Here is a 20,239-nt window from a genome sequence, read left to right as displayed (position 1 = left end):
ACTGACTGTTCACATATGATTTTCTGCTGCTGCCAAATGGTATTAACATTCCCCTCAGCTCTTCTCAGTATTTTTCACTTCTAACACCTCAAGTGTTTAGCCAAGCAAAATATGTAAAGAGCTAGAGTGTCATTTTAACAAAATTCCACCAAGAAATTTAGGTGGTCATTCAGCTGATCATTCACTCAACCATGGGGGGCTTATTTCTTTGCTAGGAAGAAAAGAACCAAGAGGACTGGGAAAAGGAGTTTTGGAATAGAGAAGGGAGAACCCAAATGGACTTTTTAAATCATATCAAAGAAAACTTTGCATCCTTCAGGGATTATTTAAAGGGCTCTGTCTCCTATGAACAATTGCCGACTCGCCTTCCTGCTTGGGAGTGAACATGCAGCACCTTCCGCTGTGAGCTCGTTCTGTGCCTTGTCATGAGCCTCCTGTGAAATAGGTCCATCTGCCCTCTCCTAACCTATTTTTGTTTCAGTAGTAGGTTCAGAAGATCAGATCCCTTTACTGCATCTTTTTCTGTAAGACCAAAACAAAACAAAACAAAACAACAAAACCCACTAATCCCCAGAGGGAGAATTAAGATGCTTCTTTTCTCTGAACCCACCTATAGCTTGTCCATGTCAGTTTTCATGAAGACTAATTTCTTTTAGCCTAACCCACCTGTTGAGTGTTTCTTGACTTTTGGGGCACTCACATTCTTAGTTCTGCTAGTTTTGTCAGTGTGTTGCAGTATTTTCACAGTGACTGTGGCCTCTGTCTTCCAAGCTTCACTTTCTGCCTCCAGTGAATGCCTTCCTCCCACCTCCCCCTATTATTTTCCTTCTCCATCCTTTTGAGTGATCAGACTGGGTTCATCTCTGTATCCTTGGGGTTTAGCCCAGGGCTTAGCACATAATTAATGAGAGACTATGAGACCTTTCGTCCCTTAATAGAAAGTGGGACGCTCGTCCAAGGATGCTCTCCCAAGATCTTCAAAGACTGAAAGTAGAAAACAGTTTTACCACTGTCATTCATCTGTTAGAACATAGTTATGGTAGGTATAATCCCTTGTATACTCTTGTATTTACTTCCAATCTATGTTTTTACCTCCTCAAAGCACCTTTACGTCCTTTGTTCCACTGATTTGAATCCTACTGCCTGTGAAAAAAGCAAAACAGGTACAATTATTTCATCTTATAGTTGAGCAAATTGAGGCAGATTAAATGTCTTTCCTTGCCTCTGTCCATGAGTGATAGAGCTGTGGTCAGGTTAGAATCCTCACTATAGTTTTGTATGAACAGGAGTACAGATAGCTTTTTTTGAACAAAATTGTTCATAAAGGATATTTATATTTCAGTTCATATGTGTGTACATGTGTGTATATATGTGTGTATATATTTATATATACATATATGATATATATTTAAAAACAGTTCTCTATATATTGAATAAACATGTGAAATATATTTTCAAAAATAGAATAAACACCTATTTGTATATAGGCCCATATATGTGTAAATGACACATATACATGTAAACATATATGTAAATAAGTATATATGTAGTTTCTTTATAAAGATGTAGCCATCTGCAGGGATGTTCCTGTTTGGCTTAGGTGTTTTATATGGACCCTAAAAGTCAAGTGCATATTATTCAGACTTGGAAAAAACTGTGGTTCTAAAGGTTGTTGGCTAGTTACTAGTGAGAGAAGTCTTTCTTAGTCATAATTTACTTTGGTACATGCTTTTTGCAAAGAGCCATTGAACTTGGCTCTGTATTACACATCTCATTGAGTGAAGAGGAGGAAGATGAAAAGATGTAATTAATTCTAAGACAAGCCTGAAGTCTCCCATGCTTCAAGAGCTGTCCAGCCCCAGGGAATTGCTTCACGCCTGAGGCTGGGATGGCTTCCTTCCCCTAATGACCGATACCTCTTGTCCTAATGAAGTTCTGCAGCTTTTCTTTAGCAGAGTAAGGAGTGTTTCTGGTGCTCTAGATAAAGAATCAGGGTGTGGCCTATTTACTTCTTTCAGTGTGGGGAGGGAGAGGAGATGGTGACAGGAGAGATACCTATTTAGAACACAGTTAATGAAATGATTTATCTGACAGAATTATCCTACAATAATTTGTCCCCAAAGAGACTTATTAGGGAGAATGACTTGAAAGCTATTGCCATCGCCATTACACAAGCTAGTGTGGTCTCAGGGCTCTATGCTTGCAGTGGCCTATGTGAAAATGTATCAGCAACATGGAGCCAAATGCAGAAAACAGATGCCTTGCGGATTGTACATAAAACTCCAAGGCAAGGTCAGCCACAGGCTAAACTATTAGTTAGCTGGCGTTGGTCTCTGACAACCTCCAACTTCTTCTATTAGTCTCCTTCTCTGCTTTCATGACATCACTTTCTTATTCGCTCATGCTCTCTAATTGCCCAGAGCCCCTGCCTAGGCCTGCCTGCTTTGGCAGTGCTCTGTGCTCTGAACCTGACAATTTCTCCCAGCCTTCACACCTCTCGTGTAGACTGTTAGGCTGAAATATTTTATACTCAGGTAGACTAAGGAACTACTACACTAGTACATGAGGACAGTTTAATGTGGCTGGCCTTCCTTCCTTCCTCCTTTCCTTTCGTTTTGATAGGGGGAAAATATCTCCATGCAAAACAAAAAGTATGTAATGATAGGGAATCCATCCGAAAAACTGTAGCAAGGTTATTTTATGTAGTTTAGGTTATTCATCAGTAAGATGCCCAGCAAATCTCAGTGGCTTAAGCTAACAGAGGTTTGCTTCTCATTCCAAATGGGGTTGCCAGGGTTCTCTGATTTTCCTCAGAGACCCGGGAACCCCGGTTGGTTGGGGAGCAACTACCATTTCACACATGGTCAATGGCTATACCTCCTGTGCCAAAGGGAGGAAAGCTCAAGAGGGACTCACATCGGCAATAAATGCTTTGACCTGGACGTGACACCCTGGGGGCCCTGAAAAGACAGGAGCAGTGTTGACATCCTCAGACTCACTCATCTTTTATCCTACAGAGGATACAAGTGTAGTACTGGCACAGTCCTGGGCACAGCAAAGACAGTAACTGTTTCTTAAAGTGAAATGATTTCCAAGGATCCTGATTTCTTTGGGGTTTGCCTGGGTCTGTCTTAGATGAGAAGCAATACCAGAATCCATGAAAAAAGCCTGAAGGCCTCCAGACTCAGGCTGGTGTTCCTGGGATACTAAAGGGAAGAGGAGCCTGAAGCCTTTTGAATCTACTGGAGAAGAATAGAACCCCAGGAAAATTCATTCACAGGCAATTTCATGAACATCACATTCCTTCTGATAACTCAAGGAAATAGCTCTAGACAGTTACTCCTTTGCTATTGCTTGGCACATGGTATTGTGCCATGAATATTTGTTGACTGACTCAGATGAGGAAAGCCCATGGCTTATGGTCTGTGTTTTAGGACTCTTCTCTAAGTATCATAGAGACAAAGGCTGGAGCATTTTATAAAACAGTCACTTTTTTGTGTGTGCTGGTATAATGGAACTTTCTTAAATGTGCATTTCGATCATGTAAATTCAGACACACACACACACACACACACACACTCGATAGAGAGGGAGAAAGGAAAAAACAATACTAAGGTATACAGTCCAGGCAGTTCTGCCTGCTATTCCATTTACTGAGATCATGCCTCCAAGAATAAGTGTGATGAAAAAATCCAGTCACTGATGGTCTTAGTTGAATATGACTCTCCGTGAATACAACCCAGCCTGTTGCGTGTACTTCTACTATTTAAATATATGGTCAAGCATTTTTCCATACAACGTGGCTCCTAAATGTTTGCCAGCTGTTTCATCAGCTCTAACCCAAAGAACCAGTGACCTGTTTCTGTGCTGGAGGAAACCCTGGCTATGGTAGGGCTCACTGTGAGGTGCTAGTTTTGTCTCTGGCATGGTGTGACTTTGACTGAGTGGGTTTCACCTAAATCCAGCTTTAGGATTTAACCTCCCCTGTAGAATGAGACTCCACCGTGTTCTGGTGCTTTAAAAAACTAGAATCATCAGTGAAGGCTCCCTTACTCTCTGTAGGTTTATCTGTTTTACTTTGATCAGATTTGTTTTGTTCTGTCTGCTGTTTCCATCTGTGGATCTAGAGTTACATTGAAGCCTATATGCCATCTGGAGATTAAGTAGCATGTATGTTGCTTTTGAATGTCAAACAGGTTAACACTGGTTCTCCGTCCTTCTCTCCAGAGTGCCTACCGCATGTTTACAAACAACACGTGTTTGAAGCACATGATCACCAAAGTCCGGCGGGACACCCACCACTTTGAACGCTACCAGCATAACCGGGACCTCGTGGGATTCCTCAACATGTTTGCAAACAAACAACTGGAGCTGCCGAGGGGCTGGGAAATGAAACACGATCATCAGGGCAAGGTAACTGGAGAGAGTTGCCATGGGGAAGCTGCCGCAGGACTATGGGCTGCTTTTGGCTGTGGCACTTGGCCCTCCCCTTCTGGGGAGGGCTGGAAGCCCTTTTGAGGTGCAACATTCCATCTCCTGGTGCAAGTGAAACCTGGACAAGCAGGTAGTTAGTTACAATAAACAGTTGCTGTGCTCTTCTGAAGTAGTATATGTAGTGGGTGGACATGAGGGCACTTGTTTGGCAAAACACTCACTTTGGATATTCTTCTAACTGTAATCTTGCCATTTTCTACTGATTAGAGAAGAGGTGTTTTAGGCAATGATACTTCCTTCTCCTCACTGTACAGCTTGCGTTGTGGGTAGTGGTATATAAGTTGTGACATTGTTTGGAGAAGGCTGCCCAGAGGTTGCTAAGCAATGATGCAAGGCATGTCTGTGATGCTGTCCTCTTTTTGGCCTCAGTCTTGTTGGTTCAGACCCCTGATTTTGTTAGCACAGTAAACAAGATTCACTGATTGGTTAATTTATGATGAGAAATACATAGTTCTGTTGCACAGGCTAGAATAACCACATCTATACTTCCTTCTGAGGACAGATGAACCCAAAAGCCAGGTTATAATCAGGAGTTTGTTATATGAGTAAACAATCAGAGTAAAAATAATTTTATAATGTGCTTCTCAGCTAAGATTTTATTTGTTTCACTCTTATTCAGTACCTACTATCAGCCATGAACTGTTTAAGCTTTTTCTTTCTTTTTTTCTTTCTAGGGCCGCACCTGCAGCATATGGAAGTTCCCAGGCTAGGTGTCTAATCCAAGCTACAGTGGCCAGCCTACACCACAGCCACAGCAGTGCTGGATCCTTAACCCACTGAGTGAGGTTAAGGGATCCAGATCTGAGCCATGTCTGCGACCTACACCACAGCTCACAACAATGCTGGATCCTTAACCCACTGAGTGAGGCCAGGGATCGAACCCATATCCTCATGGATACTAGCCAGGCTTTTAACCTGCTGAACCATGATAGGAACTCTTGTTTAAGCTCTTTCTATGTTTAAGTTCTTCACAACTCCATGAGGCAGTGCTAGTATTATTACTGCTATTTTCTTACAAAGAGTCCCAGGTCTAGAATGGCTCGGTGACTTGCCCAGTGTCACAGAGTTGAGCAGTGACTGAGCTGGGCTTTAACCCAGGCAGTCTGGTTCATACTCCTAACCACCACACTATGCTCTCCGAGTACTGAGTAGCCATCCTCAGTTTCCCTGTCTGTGAAAATTGGAAATACATGACTTATAGTATGGGGAAGATTAAGTTGACAAGATATTTAAAATAACTATGCTTGACTTATTAGTTCAACAAATATTTATTGAGCACCTGTGCAAAACAGATAAGCCAACTACTTCATAGAACTGCCACTCTGATGGAAAGAGAAGGGCAGTAGACAGATAAGTAAATACATAGCATGCCAAGAGCTGATGAAAGCTGTGGTTTCAAAGAAAGCCGGAGATAGGGTCTAAAGAAAGGCAGGAGTGGAGAGTTACACAGCATGGCTGGGGAAGGCCTTGCAGATAAGACTCTTCATGCACACAGACCCGAACAAAGTGAAAAGCAAAGCGTATCAGGGAAGAGCATTCAAGGCAAATGGAATATGGAAAGTACTCAATAAAGACCATTCTCCCCTCTAGCAATAATACCACAGTGGCATCTCACTCATCCTGGACTCAGCTTCCAGCAGTCTTAACTGAGAATTTAAAAGCAGTCAAAATAGATATTATGAAATGCATATATTTTAATGCATGGAGGAACCCTCAGACTCTCATTGACACTATTGACTTGATTTCTGTAAGTCTTTTTAATAAACCTCTAATTCTCAGCCCAGAGAAGATTAGAAGTAGCCAGCATGAAGTTTAGAATAGATGAAAGAGGATGAATTTGTGATTAGGACCCTGGACCACAGACTGAATGGCGTTGTCGCAGAGTCAGGCAGGCGTGGCAGGGAAGCCTTTCCAGGAGCTAGGAAGCTGGCAGCAGAGCCGCCTGGCTCTGCCTGTGCTCTCTCCTTCCCGGGGAGGATGTCACTGTGTTGGCACTGAGTGTGGTCAGCAGCCTGAGAGCCCAGCCTTTGTAAACACTCTTCTGAATGGAACGACATAGGTGGTCCAAGAAAGGAACTTTGGAAAATGCCGATGGTGTTACACCTGCAGTAGCAGGCCAAGAATTCACCTCTGTTCTCAACTCTGACAATAGTTTACCTAAGTATCTGGAGCAGCTGTACTCATTAGAGAACTGTGAATCCAGGGGAAAAAAAAAACCCAGGTGAGACAATGCTGCATGTATTTCTGCTCTGTGTAGTGACTTAACTTGCTAAACCATTTTGTTCGGGAGCTTATGGTGCAGCTGTGGAAGAGAAGGTTCCTTTCTTGCCAGTCATGACTTGCCAGACAGGCTTCAGGAGAGAGCTTTTTATTAATAACACCTGAACCTTGAGAAAAGTTTAAGTTAAACCTAGGATGCTATTTAGGATGAGTTACGATGTATTCTTAAGAACAAGTTCTGTCTCATAGTTTTTATAAACGTTTTGATGGTTAAGCAAAGGTAAATATTATCTTAGCTATGTGGGTAACATAAGCATCCGTCTTATTCCCAGAGGGTTTGGACTCATTTGGGGTTTTAACCTAAAGTTGTAGGCATTGTAAAGAGCTCCGAATGTGGGCTATTGGGTGACCTCATTGTCTACTGGTGGCCTTGCAACTCGATGTTCTTTGGCCTGGACAGAGACATGGAAAGGAACCACCCCTGCCCCTCCCTACCACCTTGTGGACAGAATGGATTATCAGACAAGACTGAGAGCTTATCACTTTAGCCCGATTGCTCTGCTCTGTGCATTTGGACTTGAATAAGATTTTTAGTTAAGCTGGGCACCTTAACTAAAGCAGGTATATCTCCCTGTGTTCCTTCCCTGTTCTTCCTTTACAAATGATTGGCTTCCAACGAGCTAAAATAATTGAAATGGACATTTGAGAGAGGCTGTTACTATATCTGTATTTGGCTGCGCTGCTTTTGACTGTACTTTAAAAGTCATGGCTCCCATCCACCAGGCAGCTAATAGGTTTTCTTCCAGCCTGAAAATTTAGCTCCCCTTTTCAGTGAGTTGCTTTACCTACAGAACATTTAATGGGAGTGACCTTTTTTTCCCATTTAACATGTAAGCCATTTAATGCCATGAATTTTCCCACAGTTATGACCGATTTCTAGAGCTGACGTGAGATAGGGAGACCAAATCCTCATCTACATGAAAGGAAAAGTTCTTAAGAGGAAGGTTGTCACACTCAGCTCCTCAGGCTTATGAAGTGTAGCACCATCTTCTTTTCTCAAGTGCAGCATCTTCCTTTTGTGTTTTATTTTGTCTTTCAGCACACTTTTGAATGCCTACTATGTGCATGCCTCTGTGATAACAGTGATACACCTTAACACTTACTGTAGCATAATGTAGTACATAGTATCGGCTATGTGATAGACATGTTGAAAGCATTTAGATGACTTCCTTCCATACTCACAGCAGCCTGGTACATAACTACTATTTTTACCCACATATTCTAGAAGAGGAGACTGAAGCACAGCATGGAATTGACCAAGGGCCTACAATCAGCATGTGGTAGAACTGGATTTGACTCAGACTGTCCAGAGTCCCTGTGCTCACCCTGGCTCTCCCTGGTGGGTAGGGTGAATGCATAACTTCCAGCAGTTATAGTGAAGGTGGCAAAAGGTGCTTTTGGAGCCCCTGGTAGGGTGTCCTCCCATAGTTGAGAAGACGAGGACTTTCAGGCGCTTCATCAAAGGGCAGCGTATTGGGTGCATTGCTGTTAGCTCTCCAGGCATAAGTGAATCCCCATATAATCTCCCTTGCATGGTTTCATGACATCTGCCCTCATCCGCCTCAGGGTATAGTTGTTAACTTGTTTTATCTTCCCAAGCCGATGTTCTCCTTCTTGAGAGTTCTTCTATTTATTTCTTAATTATTCCCTCTTCAACCCCTGAGTCTTACATGTATAAGATTCTCAAAAGAAGTTTGATGAATGAATAAAACTTGTCACAGTTATTTAGTAATCTCTGCTTTGGACCAGTGAAGCCGCTTCTAGGCTCTCTCCTCACTGCCACTTCCTCTTCCTCTGCTCTCACCAGAAGCAGGTCCTAGATTTGCCTGATTTCACTTCTTGTAATGCATATGTTGTCTTGGATTTTCCCATTACAGTTTTGAACAAGGTAGTGATTATGCTCATACCTCATTTTGGCTGTCTTCAATTTTGAAAGAGATTTTTTTTTTCCTAATTACTTAAGGCCAAGAGTTTAAATTAGGTGATATTATATAGTATTCTAGATCTTGGCTGCTTTTTGGGGGGAGCTTTAGTCTGAAACATGTCCTTGACTTATATAAAAGAAGACAAGTACAATATTCTTTTTCAATTGACTGCTAATTAAAGAGCAAGAACAGAATATCAGGCCTTGCTAGGTAAAAGGAGGATGATGATACTGACAGTGGCAATGGTGATAATGATGATACCTGCATTTATTAAGCTCATGCCATGTGCCAGGCACTTTGCTAGGTACTTTTCCATAGATTATCTTATTTAAACCTTATAGCAGTTTATGAGGTGGGTATTATTATTATTATCCACATTTTATTAGAGATGTTAAAAAATGTGTGTATTAAACAAGCAAGTGAGGAATTAACTATTCAAAGTCTAGGTGTCAAACATGGGTAACCACTAGGTTCTATTGAGAGGAATTGTCTTTGGAAATGAGAGATATCTTATCATTCCAAGGAAGAAGCGTTCTGGTCCAGGTACTGAGATTACTGGATCCTTCAGGGCTGAGTCATACATTCAGGTTTTGATTAGATCATAGGTAATTTAGCAGAAGACACATCATCAGAAACATATACATGACTCCATGCTTAAACACCATAGAGTTCCTATGCTAGGGACACGGAGAATAATGGCAATGAATGGAATTCACATATATTGATAGCTTATTAGATGCCAGGTTTGAAGCTGGGGTATTATATTAGCTCACTTAACTTTCACAAAAATCCTATGGAATAGGTTTTGCTATAGATGAAGAAACGAAGGCTCAAAGTGGTTTAGTGTCCATGTAAATAAACTTTTCTATACAGATCCATGTCTTTTGATATTCAAATCCTATAATAATTTTCCTAGACAAGGTTAATCTAGATCTCACTAGCCACTAACCATCTGACTAATTGGGGATATGTCATTTAAACTTCCTGGGTCTGGGTTTCCTTATTTCTACAAATAAATAGGTTAATCGTTTTTTCAGGTGTTTATCGGTCACTTGTTTGTCTTCTTTGGAAAAATGTATATATGAAGAACTGCCGCATGATGCAGCCATTCCACAGTTAGGTGTAAACCCAGGATAAATGAAAATAGGCTTCCACACTAAAATTTGTACGCAAATGTTTACAGTAGCATTATTCATAATAGCCAAAAGTAGAAACAACCCAAATATCCATACTGATAAATGGAATAAATAACCCAACTGATAAATGAAATAAGTAAATGTGGTATATGCATACAATGAAATATTATTTGATAATGCAGAGGATTGAAGTACTGATAGAATGTGGTAAGCCTTGAAAATATTTTCTAAGTGAAAGAAACTAGTCACAAAAGATCACATATTGTATGATTCTATGTATATGAATGTCCAGAATATTCAAATTTATAGCAACAGAAAGTAGATTGGTGGTTTCCTTGGGTTGTAGATAGGATAGGAAGTGAATGTTAATAGATAAGGAATTTCTTTCGGTGGGGAAAATGTTCTAAAACTATATGGTGGCGATAGTTGTACAGTCCTCTGTATATACTAAAAAGCAATGAATTTTTTTTTCTTTTTTCCTTTTTTTTTTTGCTTTTTAGGGCTGCACCTGCAGCATATGGAGGTTCCCCAGGCTAGGGGTCTAATCAGAGCTACAGCTGCCGGCCTGTACCATATATCACAGCCACAGCAATGCCAGATCCGAGCCGCATCTTCGACCTACACCACAGCTCGCGGCAATGCTGGATCCTTAACCCACTGAGCGAGGCCAGGGGTCAAACCCGCAGCCATATGGTTTCTAGTCAGATTCATTTCCACTGCGCCATGATGGGAACTCCTAAAAAGCAGTGAATTTTATACTTTAAATGGATGGATTATATATGAGTTATGCCTCAGTGGAGCTGTTGAAAAAAATTAATAGGTTGAATTTGAGGAAGACTAGGTTTCCCTTTTTAGCTCCTAGATTCTGTAGCTCTTTGATTCTTCAGTCTTAAAGATTAGATGATATGGTTCTAAACTGGGTTTGGCATTAAATGTGAAATTCTTTTCTTTCTACTTTTAATCTCATTTGGAAAGATTTCTTGTTCAGAATATCACGCTCTGTTTTAATCAGTATTTTGTTCCATAACTTGATTTCCTTAATTATTTTGATTCTGGCAATGAAGCCAAGTTTTATTTTATGCAGGATAGTCCTCATGAGACTGTGATCAACATCTCCATATACATGTTTCTTGGCCCTAAGGTCTAGGATATTCAGCTACCATATAAAACACATTTTTGACTTGCCTTATTTTGAAACAAAACATATAAGCAAAGAGAGTAGGCCAGTATGAAAAGAAATTTTCTTCTTGCTTCTTTTTGTAATAATTCTTAAAATTTTGTACACTCTAAGGAGTGTGGAAATCAAGGGTAATTTGATGTCTGGGTTACAGTGTTGATGTAAATGTTTTATATTTGTGCAAGAAATATGCATTGGTAGTACTAAAATGTTTAAAATGCTTATTTAAAATGCTTCTGGTTCTTGGCCAGGTTTGATCATTAGTATGTGCTTGTGGGGATTATATATCTGGTACCTGAATATGAGCTTTAATAACAAAAACCGAATGTGATGTAATCTAGGAGTGTTCTTTCTTTCTTCCTTTCTAATATTTATTCTGTCCTCCTTTCCATCTTCCCTCCCTCCTTTTCCTCCCTTCTCATTGTTTGTTTGAAAGATTTGAGGAAATGTTGTTACGTGGGCCAGGATTTCTGGATCCACCAATATCAGATCTAACTTCTGTAAGCCTCAGTTTTCTCTAATTAATAACCTGTCCTGTCCACCTCCTGGGGCTGTGGTTGGCATCACCCTAGATAATCATGGAATTACAAATGGAAGAAAACCAACTGGGATGATAATTAACACAGTTTATTGAGTAATTGACTTACTATTACTCGGCTTACAGTGTAGAAGAAAAAATAGTACAATTATAAACCTCTAGAGATTTATGAATTAGTTTGAGGAAAGCAAAAATATAGATCGCGCAAACACCTACAAAATAAAGTGGACCATACAGCACACTAACCAAGAAGGCTAATCACTTGGTTATCCCTACCCAACTCACCCAAATCTTGATTGGAATGGTTAGGTAGAAGCAAGAATCTATCGAAAACAATTGCTAATGAGTTTCATCAATTTAGAATTTTATGAAAGTGGTAAAGCTTTATCATTAATGACTGAATACTTCCTCTAGTGGGAAATACACAATGGCTTATAAGAGATACTATAGAATTAGTGTGAGTATCCTCTTCCTCCTCTTAGCAAACTGCTGCTTCTCCCCTAACCAAGGTGGCCTTACAGAATGGTTTTTCACAGTAGGGTTCTTTTTGTCTGTTCTTGATCACCACAGGGTAGGCTGCTCTTGCATATTTGCTTCCAGCTAAGACCTTTTTAATGACCCAGAACATTCTGTTTCTCTACCATGAGTGCTGTGTTTTGCGGTCTCTCTGGTAGGTTTGTTTTCTTGCCAAGATCAGTGGTCTTCTGCTCTGGTGCTTACATTCTCCATAAGCTCTGGTCATGAAGATGGGGTTTTATAAGTATCCTTAGCAAGATGGGTAACATTTTCCACTGTACTGGAACTGAAACTGGATCTACCCATTTGCACAGAATCATGCTCTTCCTTTGTAAAGCCACTAAGCACCCCTCCTCTAGACTCTTTTACCCCTAATGCCTCTTATTTGGATTATAAAAAACAGAACTTGTACCGTGCACAGGTATGGATGCAGGATGGGTTTTTTTCTGGCATGGGATACCTAGAAAGTTTTCATAGTAAAGATTGGATTTGAACTGAGCCCTGAATGGTGAGTAGGGTTTTGATAAATTTAGATTGTGGAGGGGATAAAATAGAGGGTGGGAAAGGAAGGAAAACACTCCAAGTAGAGGCACGGAGACAGGACTGGGTGGGAATTGTTATTAATTCCTATGAAGAAGTAATGGGTGGAGTTCCCATCGTGGTGCAGCGAAAATGAATCCAACTGGGAACCATGAGGTTGTGGGTTTGAGCCCTGGCCTCGCTCCTCCATGGGTTAAGGATACAGCATTGCCATGAGCTGTAGTGTAGGTCACAGACACAGCTTGGATCTGGCGTTGCTGTGGCACTGGTGTAGGCCAGCAGCTGTAGCTCTGATTGGACTTCTAGCCTGAGAACCTCCATATGCCATAGGTGTGGCCGTATAAAGATGAAAGACAAAAAAAAAAAAAAAGTAGTGGGCAAATTTTGAGAGACTTTGTGTTAGACACACACACACACACACACACACACACACACTCACACGAGGTGAGGGTGTAAACCCAAGCCAAAATCCAGAATGCTCGAGACCCAAGAAAATGCCAACATCCTAACTCATTGAGGCCAAGGGAATTCCCTTGCAGTCAGTCACTTTTGACCTTCAGTTGATTTAATGAGGCCCACCCACATTAGGGAGGGCAATCTGCTTAACTCAGTCTACTGATTAAAATGTGATTCTCATTCAGAAACACACTCACGGACACATCCGGAATAATGTTTGACCAAATGTCTTGGCACCTGGTGGCCCAGTGAAGTTGGTACATAAAATTAAGATCAGTGGAAGCATCACTGCAGAAGGTTAGGGATAACAGGGAGAGTGATAAAAAATGACATGGACAATTAGAAAAATACAACAAAGCTTGGTATTTCTATTTATCTACTCATCTAACAATTTATTTATTTTCTGCTTTTTAGGCCTGAACCTTTGGCATATGGAGGTTCCCAGGCTAAGGGTTGAACCTCAGGAGCTGTAGCTGCTGGCCTATACCACAGCCATAGCAACACGGGATCCGAGCTACGTCTGCGACCTACGCCACAGCTCATGGCAATGCTGGATCCTTAACCCATGAGCGAGGCCAGGGATGGAACCCACATCCTCATGGATACTAGTCTGATTTGTTTCCGCTGAGCCATGACAGGAACTCCCTTGGTATTTCTTAAGCTCATATAAGGCACTGATCATTTGGCTTAATTTGTTGAAAAAGTGTTATTTATTTTATGACTCCCTTTCAGGTGTGAAATATGGAATTAATTTTTTTTTTCCTACCTCTTTGTTTTCTGCTCTCAAACAGTATTAATGCACAGGGCGCTTTCCCCTGATCATTCTACTTGGGCCTAATTTGAAATGCTAAGAAACTTTGAACTTTAACAGTTTTATATCATAAGTATCATGGGTTCTTTAAATCAAAATATAAAAAATGCTAACCTTCTCCTTAGAGTGAAATGCCCTTTCCCATAGTTTCTTGTGTTTTTCCTACAAAAATCGTATGCTATAATATGTCCCATCTAAATTGACATCCATCCCTAAAGCCAAGCTTTGTAACTCTAGGTTTTTGTAAATCAAGCTTTGTAAACTTTTTTTTTTTTTTTTGTATCTTTGGATGTCATATTGGGGGTCCGAGTATCAGAACGGTCCAAATACTCAACTTTGATGATCATGGCAATAAGCAGTTATGGTTGTGAGGACAGATTTTTTAGAAGAGAAAAAATATTTGTACAATGATAGTTAACCACAGTCTGAGCCTACTTAAGGATTCTCATTTTATCAGACCCTAAAAGAGCCTGTATGACTGCAGAAGTTGCCCTGGTGATGACATAGACTCTGGTTTCAAACCCACATGAAGCTGATGGCCACAAGTTTTTGAGTCGGGTTCATCTCAGTGAGTGAAATCCAACTTAATATTTGGAGGTTTCAGATGAACCCCAAAATGTCTTTGCAGGATAAACTCCATACTTTGAAAATAGGTTCTTTGTCCATTAGAGCTCTATATTTTTTATTTTGTAGCACATCTCTTTAATTGCTTAGAAACACTTCCTACTTCTTTGTGGTGGTTACCTGGTTTAATCACCTCCTTACACAGCAATCCAGAAATAAAGTCTAAATTTATAAAAAGTGCATTGTTTTTAGAGGATCTCTTACTTATTTTTGAGGGAGTAAAAATGTGTTTGATCAAAAAATAACCCATATAAATACACATAGAGGTATTATAAAGTGCTAGATTCATGGAATCTTAAAGGAATTCCCCGGGATGAAGATAGCCTTTGCCTTTATTTTGAGCCAGTTTTCCCCTGGCCAGCATTGGATACTTTTTAAAAATGTAGTATAATATCCTAAAATTTTATGGTCATGTCCTTCTATTCTACCTTAAATGTGCTGATGTGGATAACTTCATTCTTGGTCTTCTACAGTGATGTGCTGGTAAATGCTTAACAACCAGCATCTCCAGGGAGGTGAGTAGGAGGGCTGATCTGTGGCATTTGCTATTTTCTGTGGTGTAAATTCTCCCAACATAGCCAATTTCAGGCTACTGACATTATCATCAGCCAGCCTGCAGAATTCCTTAAAATTTTATCATCAGCACTTTTAGCTGGTTCTAGCCATCCCCAGCGTATCACTGGCTCCCCTATTCTATTTCTCACACCTACATCCACCATGCCTAACACATAAAATATCCCTCCTTTAGCTAACATATTACATGTGAAATTTGGGAATGTCTTACTTATCCAAATCTACTAACCAATCAGCTGTTTCCAGAACTCTAACCCAAGTGCCATGAGTCCCTGTTTTCTGTCTAAGCAGTTTAGATCTCTGATCATAGCAGTTTAACAAAGTAACTTTCTTGAACGTTTTTTGTGATTGATACAGATGTCATGTGATATTTGGGACCACCTACTCCTTTAAAGGAACCAAGTGGTAGAAAATGTTAGCATGACTATTTTTTACATAAAATAAACTCTATCATTCAGCCTTTTTCAACTCTACTTTGGTAACAGAGTTCTGTCTGGGATATAACAGAGAGAAAATATAGCATGTTTATCGTAATTGGGGAAGTACCACGTGGGAGGGGATCAGGAGCTGAGAAGGGATTTATATTTTGGAAGGGAGAGAATGTGAGTAAATTACAATCTTTATAAATATTAAAGTAGATTACAGTTAACTTTTTTGAGCCTTTTAAGACTATGGAGTTGAGAAACTAGAAGTTAGAACAGATTTATATTCAAGCTTCTAACTTTTAGATTATTGTGAAAGAAAGAAGATGGTGTTCTGTCATAGTTACAAGTGCTTTTTGTTTCATTTTGTTTACATGGTCTTTTAATATGGATTCCTGGTTTGGCAAAATGTTAACTGGAAACAATTTCAAACTTCTGTGACTTAGATTTGTTGAGCCTGAGGTTGGTATTTCTTCACAAATACTGATGGTTTTTTCTTTTCTTAAAATAATAGAAGCTTAAAAAAAAAAAAAGAATTGTGTAAAGAGAGAAGTGTATTTTGTTTGGCCTTACTAAAATACCACTTGGCTCCAGCCAGCCCATATTTCCTGACTCTGACCATGCCCCAAAGCAGTGAAAGGGTAGAAGTTTTCAAAATGAGATTTAGATTTGTGTATTTGCATTCCTTTCAGTTTTTGACTATGTTGTTAGTGCTAGTAGGTCCAGCACTGGGAAGCTCGAGTGAATTTCCTTAATGAAACTTAACAGTAGGGAATCTGTGTTGTTCAAAATTTGCTTTGCTAGTAGCTAATCTGAAAGAAGCTCATTTTTTAAAAAATACAATTGCTTTTTTAATGTGGTCTGCATTCTCAACATAATATTTATTCAGAGAGTATTTATTAATACACGGTAGAAACTTCCATAAATAAAGGTGGGCTACTCAAGAATGGTGACATAAAAAAGTGACCCAAATTTAAAAAAAAAAAAAAAAAAAAAGGAATAGGTCAACTTCATTACTGGCTTGAACTCGTTAGGCTATCCTGTGGGAAAGTGATCCACTTTGGTGACATAATTGATTTGTGCGTCATGAATAGAAATGGCAAGGCTAAAATTTGCATGGTATTTTTTTTTTAATGCTTTCCTCTTTGATTTAAAGTAGAGTACATTTTTCACAACTCTGTTGTGACCTGAGTTGTCTCCTTTCCATGGGTAAAGCAAAGCACCAAGGAAGCCTGTCCAGGGTCACACAGTGAACAGAGCAGAGCCAAAACTCAAGCTGAGGAATTATTTCTTAGCCTCGGACTAGTGCATTAGCTGTGGGGTTTCCACGTTTTTTTTTTGTTGTTGTTGTTGTCTTTTTGCCATTTCTTGGGCTGTTCCCGCGGCATATGGAGGTTCCCAGGCTAGGGGTCGAATCAGAGCTGTAGCCGCCAGCCTATGCCAGAGCCACAGCAATGCAGGATCCGAGCCGCGTCTGCAACCTACACCACAGCTCACGGCAACGCCGGATCCTTAACCTACTGAGCAAGGGCAGGGACCGAACCCGCAACCTCATGGTTCCTACTCGGATTTGTTAACCACTGCGCCACGATGGGAACTCTTCCAAGGGGCGGGGGGGGGGGCGCCTTAATGGGGACTTTTCCCTCCAAGTACTTAGCAGACATAGAAAGCACATGTGAATAATATACACATTCCATTTACTCTGAAACTGAGCCCCTCGTGGAATATAAAGTAATATCTATCCACCACTCACAACCCTGCCTCCAACAGGGTAGCAGTCGAATGGTGCACAGTAGGCGCAGTTTGCTGTCCAGCATCCGCAGCCGCCTTTTCAGCCTTGAAACAGTGGTGAGGCTCAGTGCTATGAGTGACTGGGATTGTCAGCCTAATTCAATTAATACTTAAATACTATTCTAAAATCAAGTACTATGTGAGATGTGAGGGGAGAACATAAAAAGGAAAAATAAGAGAGAGCAGAATGAAAAAAAAAAAAAGAAAAATGTGAAAAGGAGAAGAAGGAGGCATTGCTTATTGGGTTTTGAAGCCAGATAAAAAGATGGATTTGAATCTCAGCTTTATACTTTCCCAACCCTACCTTTCACTTAAGGAACCCTTACCTGACTGTGTTAAAGGTGAACCATGATGAGAAATCATTGTTTAGGAAATAATGAAGATTCTTATTTATAATAAGAATAAGGCAGCTGGCCTATGTGTTCTTCTGTGCTCAGACTTCGGGGCATCAATTACGATTTGGTTTGGCTGCATCATGACTGAGACCTGTACAAAGTTTAATGTGCAAGACTTTATTCTCTGACATAAAGAAGTTCAGAGGTTGGCAGTCTAGGGCTCTTAAAATGGTTCCTTAAATTGTGAGAGCCCCGGCTCCTTACAGCTTTTCCCTCTGCCATCCTGCATCTTATAGGCCCAGTATGGCTTCTGGAGGTCCAGCAAATACATCTTTGTTTCAGGGAGCAGAATGGATGAAGGTCAGGAGTGTTTCACCTTGTAAGAATCTCCTTGTACGGGAGTTTTCCAGAAGTATGATGTAACGCTGTATTCACAGCTCATTGGCCAGAGCTTAGTCTGGGCCATACATACCTCCAAGGAGCCTGGGAAGTTAGTTTCACCAGTTGTTTTTTTTTTTTTTTTAAGCTTCATGTATGGACTGTAGGAAGAAACACTGTGATCTTTAGAAAAATGTCTCAGAAGTAAAAACTGTTATTCTTAGTAATAGTAATTCACTAATTAAGGGGCACTATGTTCAAAAATTTATGTGAGCCATATTATTTTGCCCTCCTTTGATGTAAGTAAGTGTTATTATTTAACAGAAAAGAAGTCGTTTTTGAAAGTGTAAGTAGTTTGCTTAAGATTATGTTGCTAGTAAGTGCTGGAGATAGAGCTCAGAACCAGGCTTGCCTTTTTCTAGGCCCCAAGCGTTTAATCACTACTTTGCCTCCAACTTCTCATGTTTTGACTTGATCGCTTATCAATGGTCCACATGAGGTGTTTTAAAACTGTCTATCCTGTTTGCGGTTTTATAGTCTTCAGTTCACCACCCTTTTCACTCAAACACACAAACACACACATACCCCTCATTTATTTTTCTCAAATATTTGTGGGTTTTTTTTTTTTTCTTTTTACAGCTACATCTATGGCATATGGAAGTTCCCAGGCTAGGGGTCGAATTGGAGCTTCAGCTGCTGGCCTATGTAGCAGGTTCATCAATGCCAGATCCTTAACCCACTGGGCGAGGCCAGGGATCAAACCCTCATCCTCACAGACACTATGTTGGGTCCTTAACTCTCTGAGTCACAATGGAAACTCCTTTTGTGCTTATGTAAAAGAACATGAATTTTTATATGCGGTTAGTTCATTGTCAGTTGTCTACTTGTATTTTTGTCAGGAGTCTGCTGTTAAAAATTTTTGGCAATCTATTTTCTGAGCACCTCCTTCCTCCCAGGTATAGCCCTAAAAGCTACTGGGGAGAACAGGGTAAGAAAGAGTCCCTGCCCTCAAGTCATTTATAGTAAAATTCTTTATAAAATGGATTTTAGACAAGCTTCTTTTTTTCTTTTTTGTCTTTTTTTGTCTTTTTGCCATTTCTTGGGCCGCTCCCACGGCATATGGAGGTTCCCAGGCTAGGGGTCGAATCGGAGCTGTAGCCACCAACTGTAGCCACAGGCCTATGCCAGAGCCACAGCAACATGGGATCCAAGCCTCATCTGCAACCTATACCACAGCTCACGGCAACGCCGGATCCTTAACCCACTAAGCAAGGCCAGGGATTGAACCTCCAATCTCATGGTTCCTAGTCGGATTTGTTAACCACTGCGCCACAGCGGGAACTCCCTAGACAAGCTTCTTAACATCAAATTATACTATGACACTACACCTAAATCACAACTGACCTAGATGTACACACCCATTTGTTCTTATAATTACAGGTGCATCATTGTTACCTCTAAGTGGCCACCTGTCCCTTCAAAACATTCCTAAGAAATTAGGCGGGGTAAATAGGCAATTCTACTTTAGTACTCTTTGTATTTTTCCCTTAAAAAACATGGCTCATAGTATTGTTGTGGTAATAAAAGCTTAATCTTAATTTATATAAAGAGGGTATGGGATTTGTTATAATACCTAGTATTTTGAAATGTCTATTTGTAAAAATAATTGAATTTCTATTTCATGACATTTTAAATAGTGGCAGAAATAATATCCAAATATATAAGAAGCTCAAATCACTGAGGACTAGAATCACATTTGCGATTAGAGCCTGCCAGCATAAGCTTGTGTAGGGTGTCTCACGGGTGTACTTTTTGACCAGATCAGAGAAGAAAAATGTTCCACCTGGCAGGTTGTGAAAAAAGGGAGCAGCATCACAGGGATGTAAGGTTGACGACACCATTTCCTACAAGACTTCCATTTACCCCAGTCTTTGTACCTGGAATTCCGAATGTTGAGAGAAGAAATGGACCAGGATTCTGGCCATTTCTTGGCTTTGTTTCTAGTCACATTCTGCTTAAAGCTATTTCTTTTAAAGAAGACACTTTCCTCCTATTTGGGAGCTACCTACAAATTACTTTGGCCCATTTCCTAATCATGTATCTGCAGAAACATTTTGTTTCATAAAGGAAAGGTAATTTTTTAATCAGTGTAAGTATACCATCTGCCCCTGGGATTTGCCTTGACACATTCATTTCTAGTCTTTAAGGTACTTTGTTAATGGAGCACCATCAGTTTGAGACAC

At 40.3% G+C, this 20,239-nt stretch overlaps 1 protein-coding gene across 1 annotated transcript in view; it reads left to right on the top strand.

Moving 5' to 3' along the window:
- HECW2 (HECT, C2 and WW domain containing E3 ubiquitin protein ligase 2) overlaps nucleotides 1–20,239 on the top strand; it is a 175,850-nt gene that overhangs the window by 74,119 nt on the left and 81,492 nt on the right. Inside the window, exon 13 of the mRNA XM_047773115.1 lies at nucleotides 4,228–4,413. Within this exon, the coding sequence (XP_047629071.1) occupies nucleotides 4,228–4,413 (186 nt within the window). The remainder of the gene's footprint in view (nucleotides 1–4,227; nucleotides 4,414–20,239) is intronic.

The sequence above is a fragment of the Phacochoerus africanus genome, chromosome 3 (assembly GCF_016906955.1).
Source record: "Phacochoerus africanus isolate WHEZ1 chromosome 3, ROS_Pafr_v1, whole genome shotgun sequence".
NCBI lineage: Eukaryota > Metazoa > Chordata > Mammalia > Artiodactyla > Suidae > Phacochoerus > Phacochoerus africanus.
This window is presented reverse-complemented; position numbering and strand designations above follow the sequence as displayed.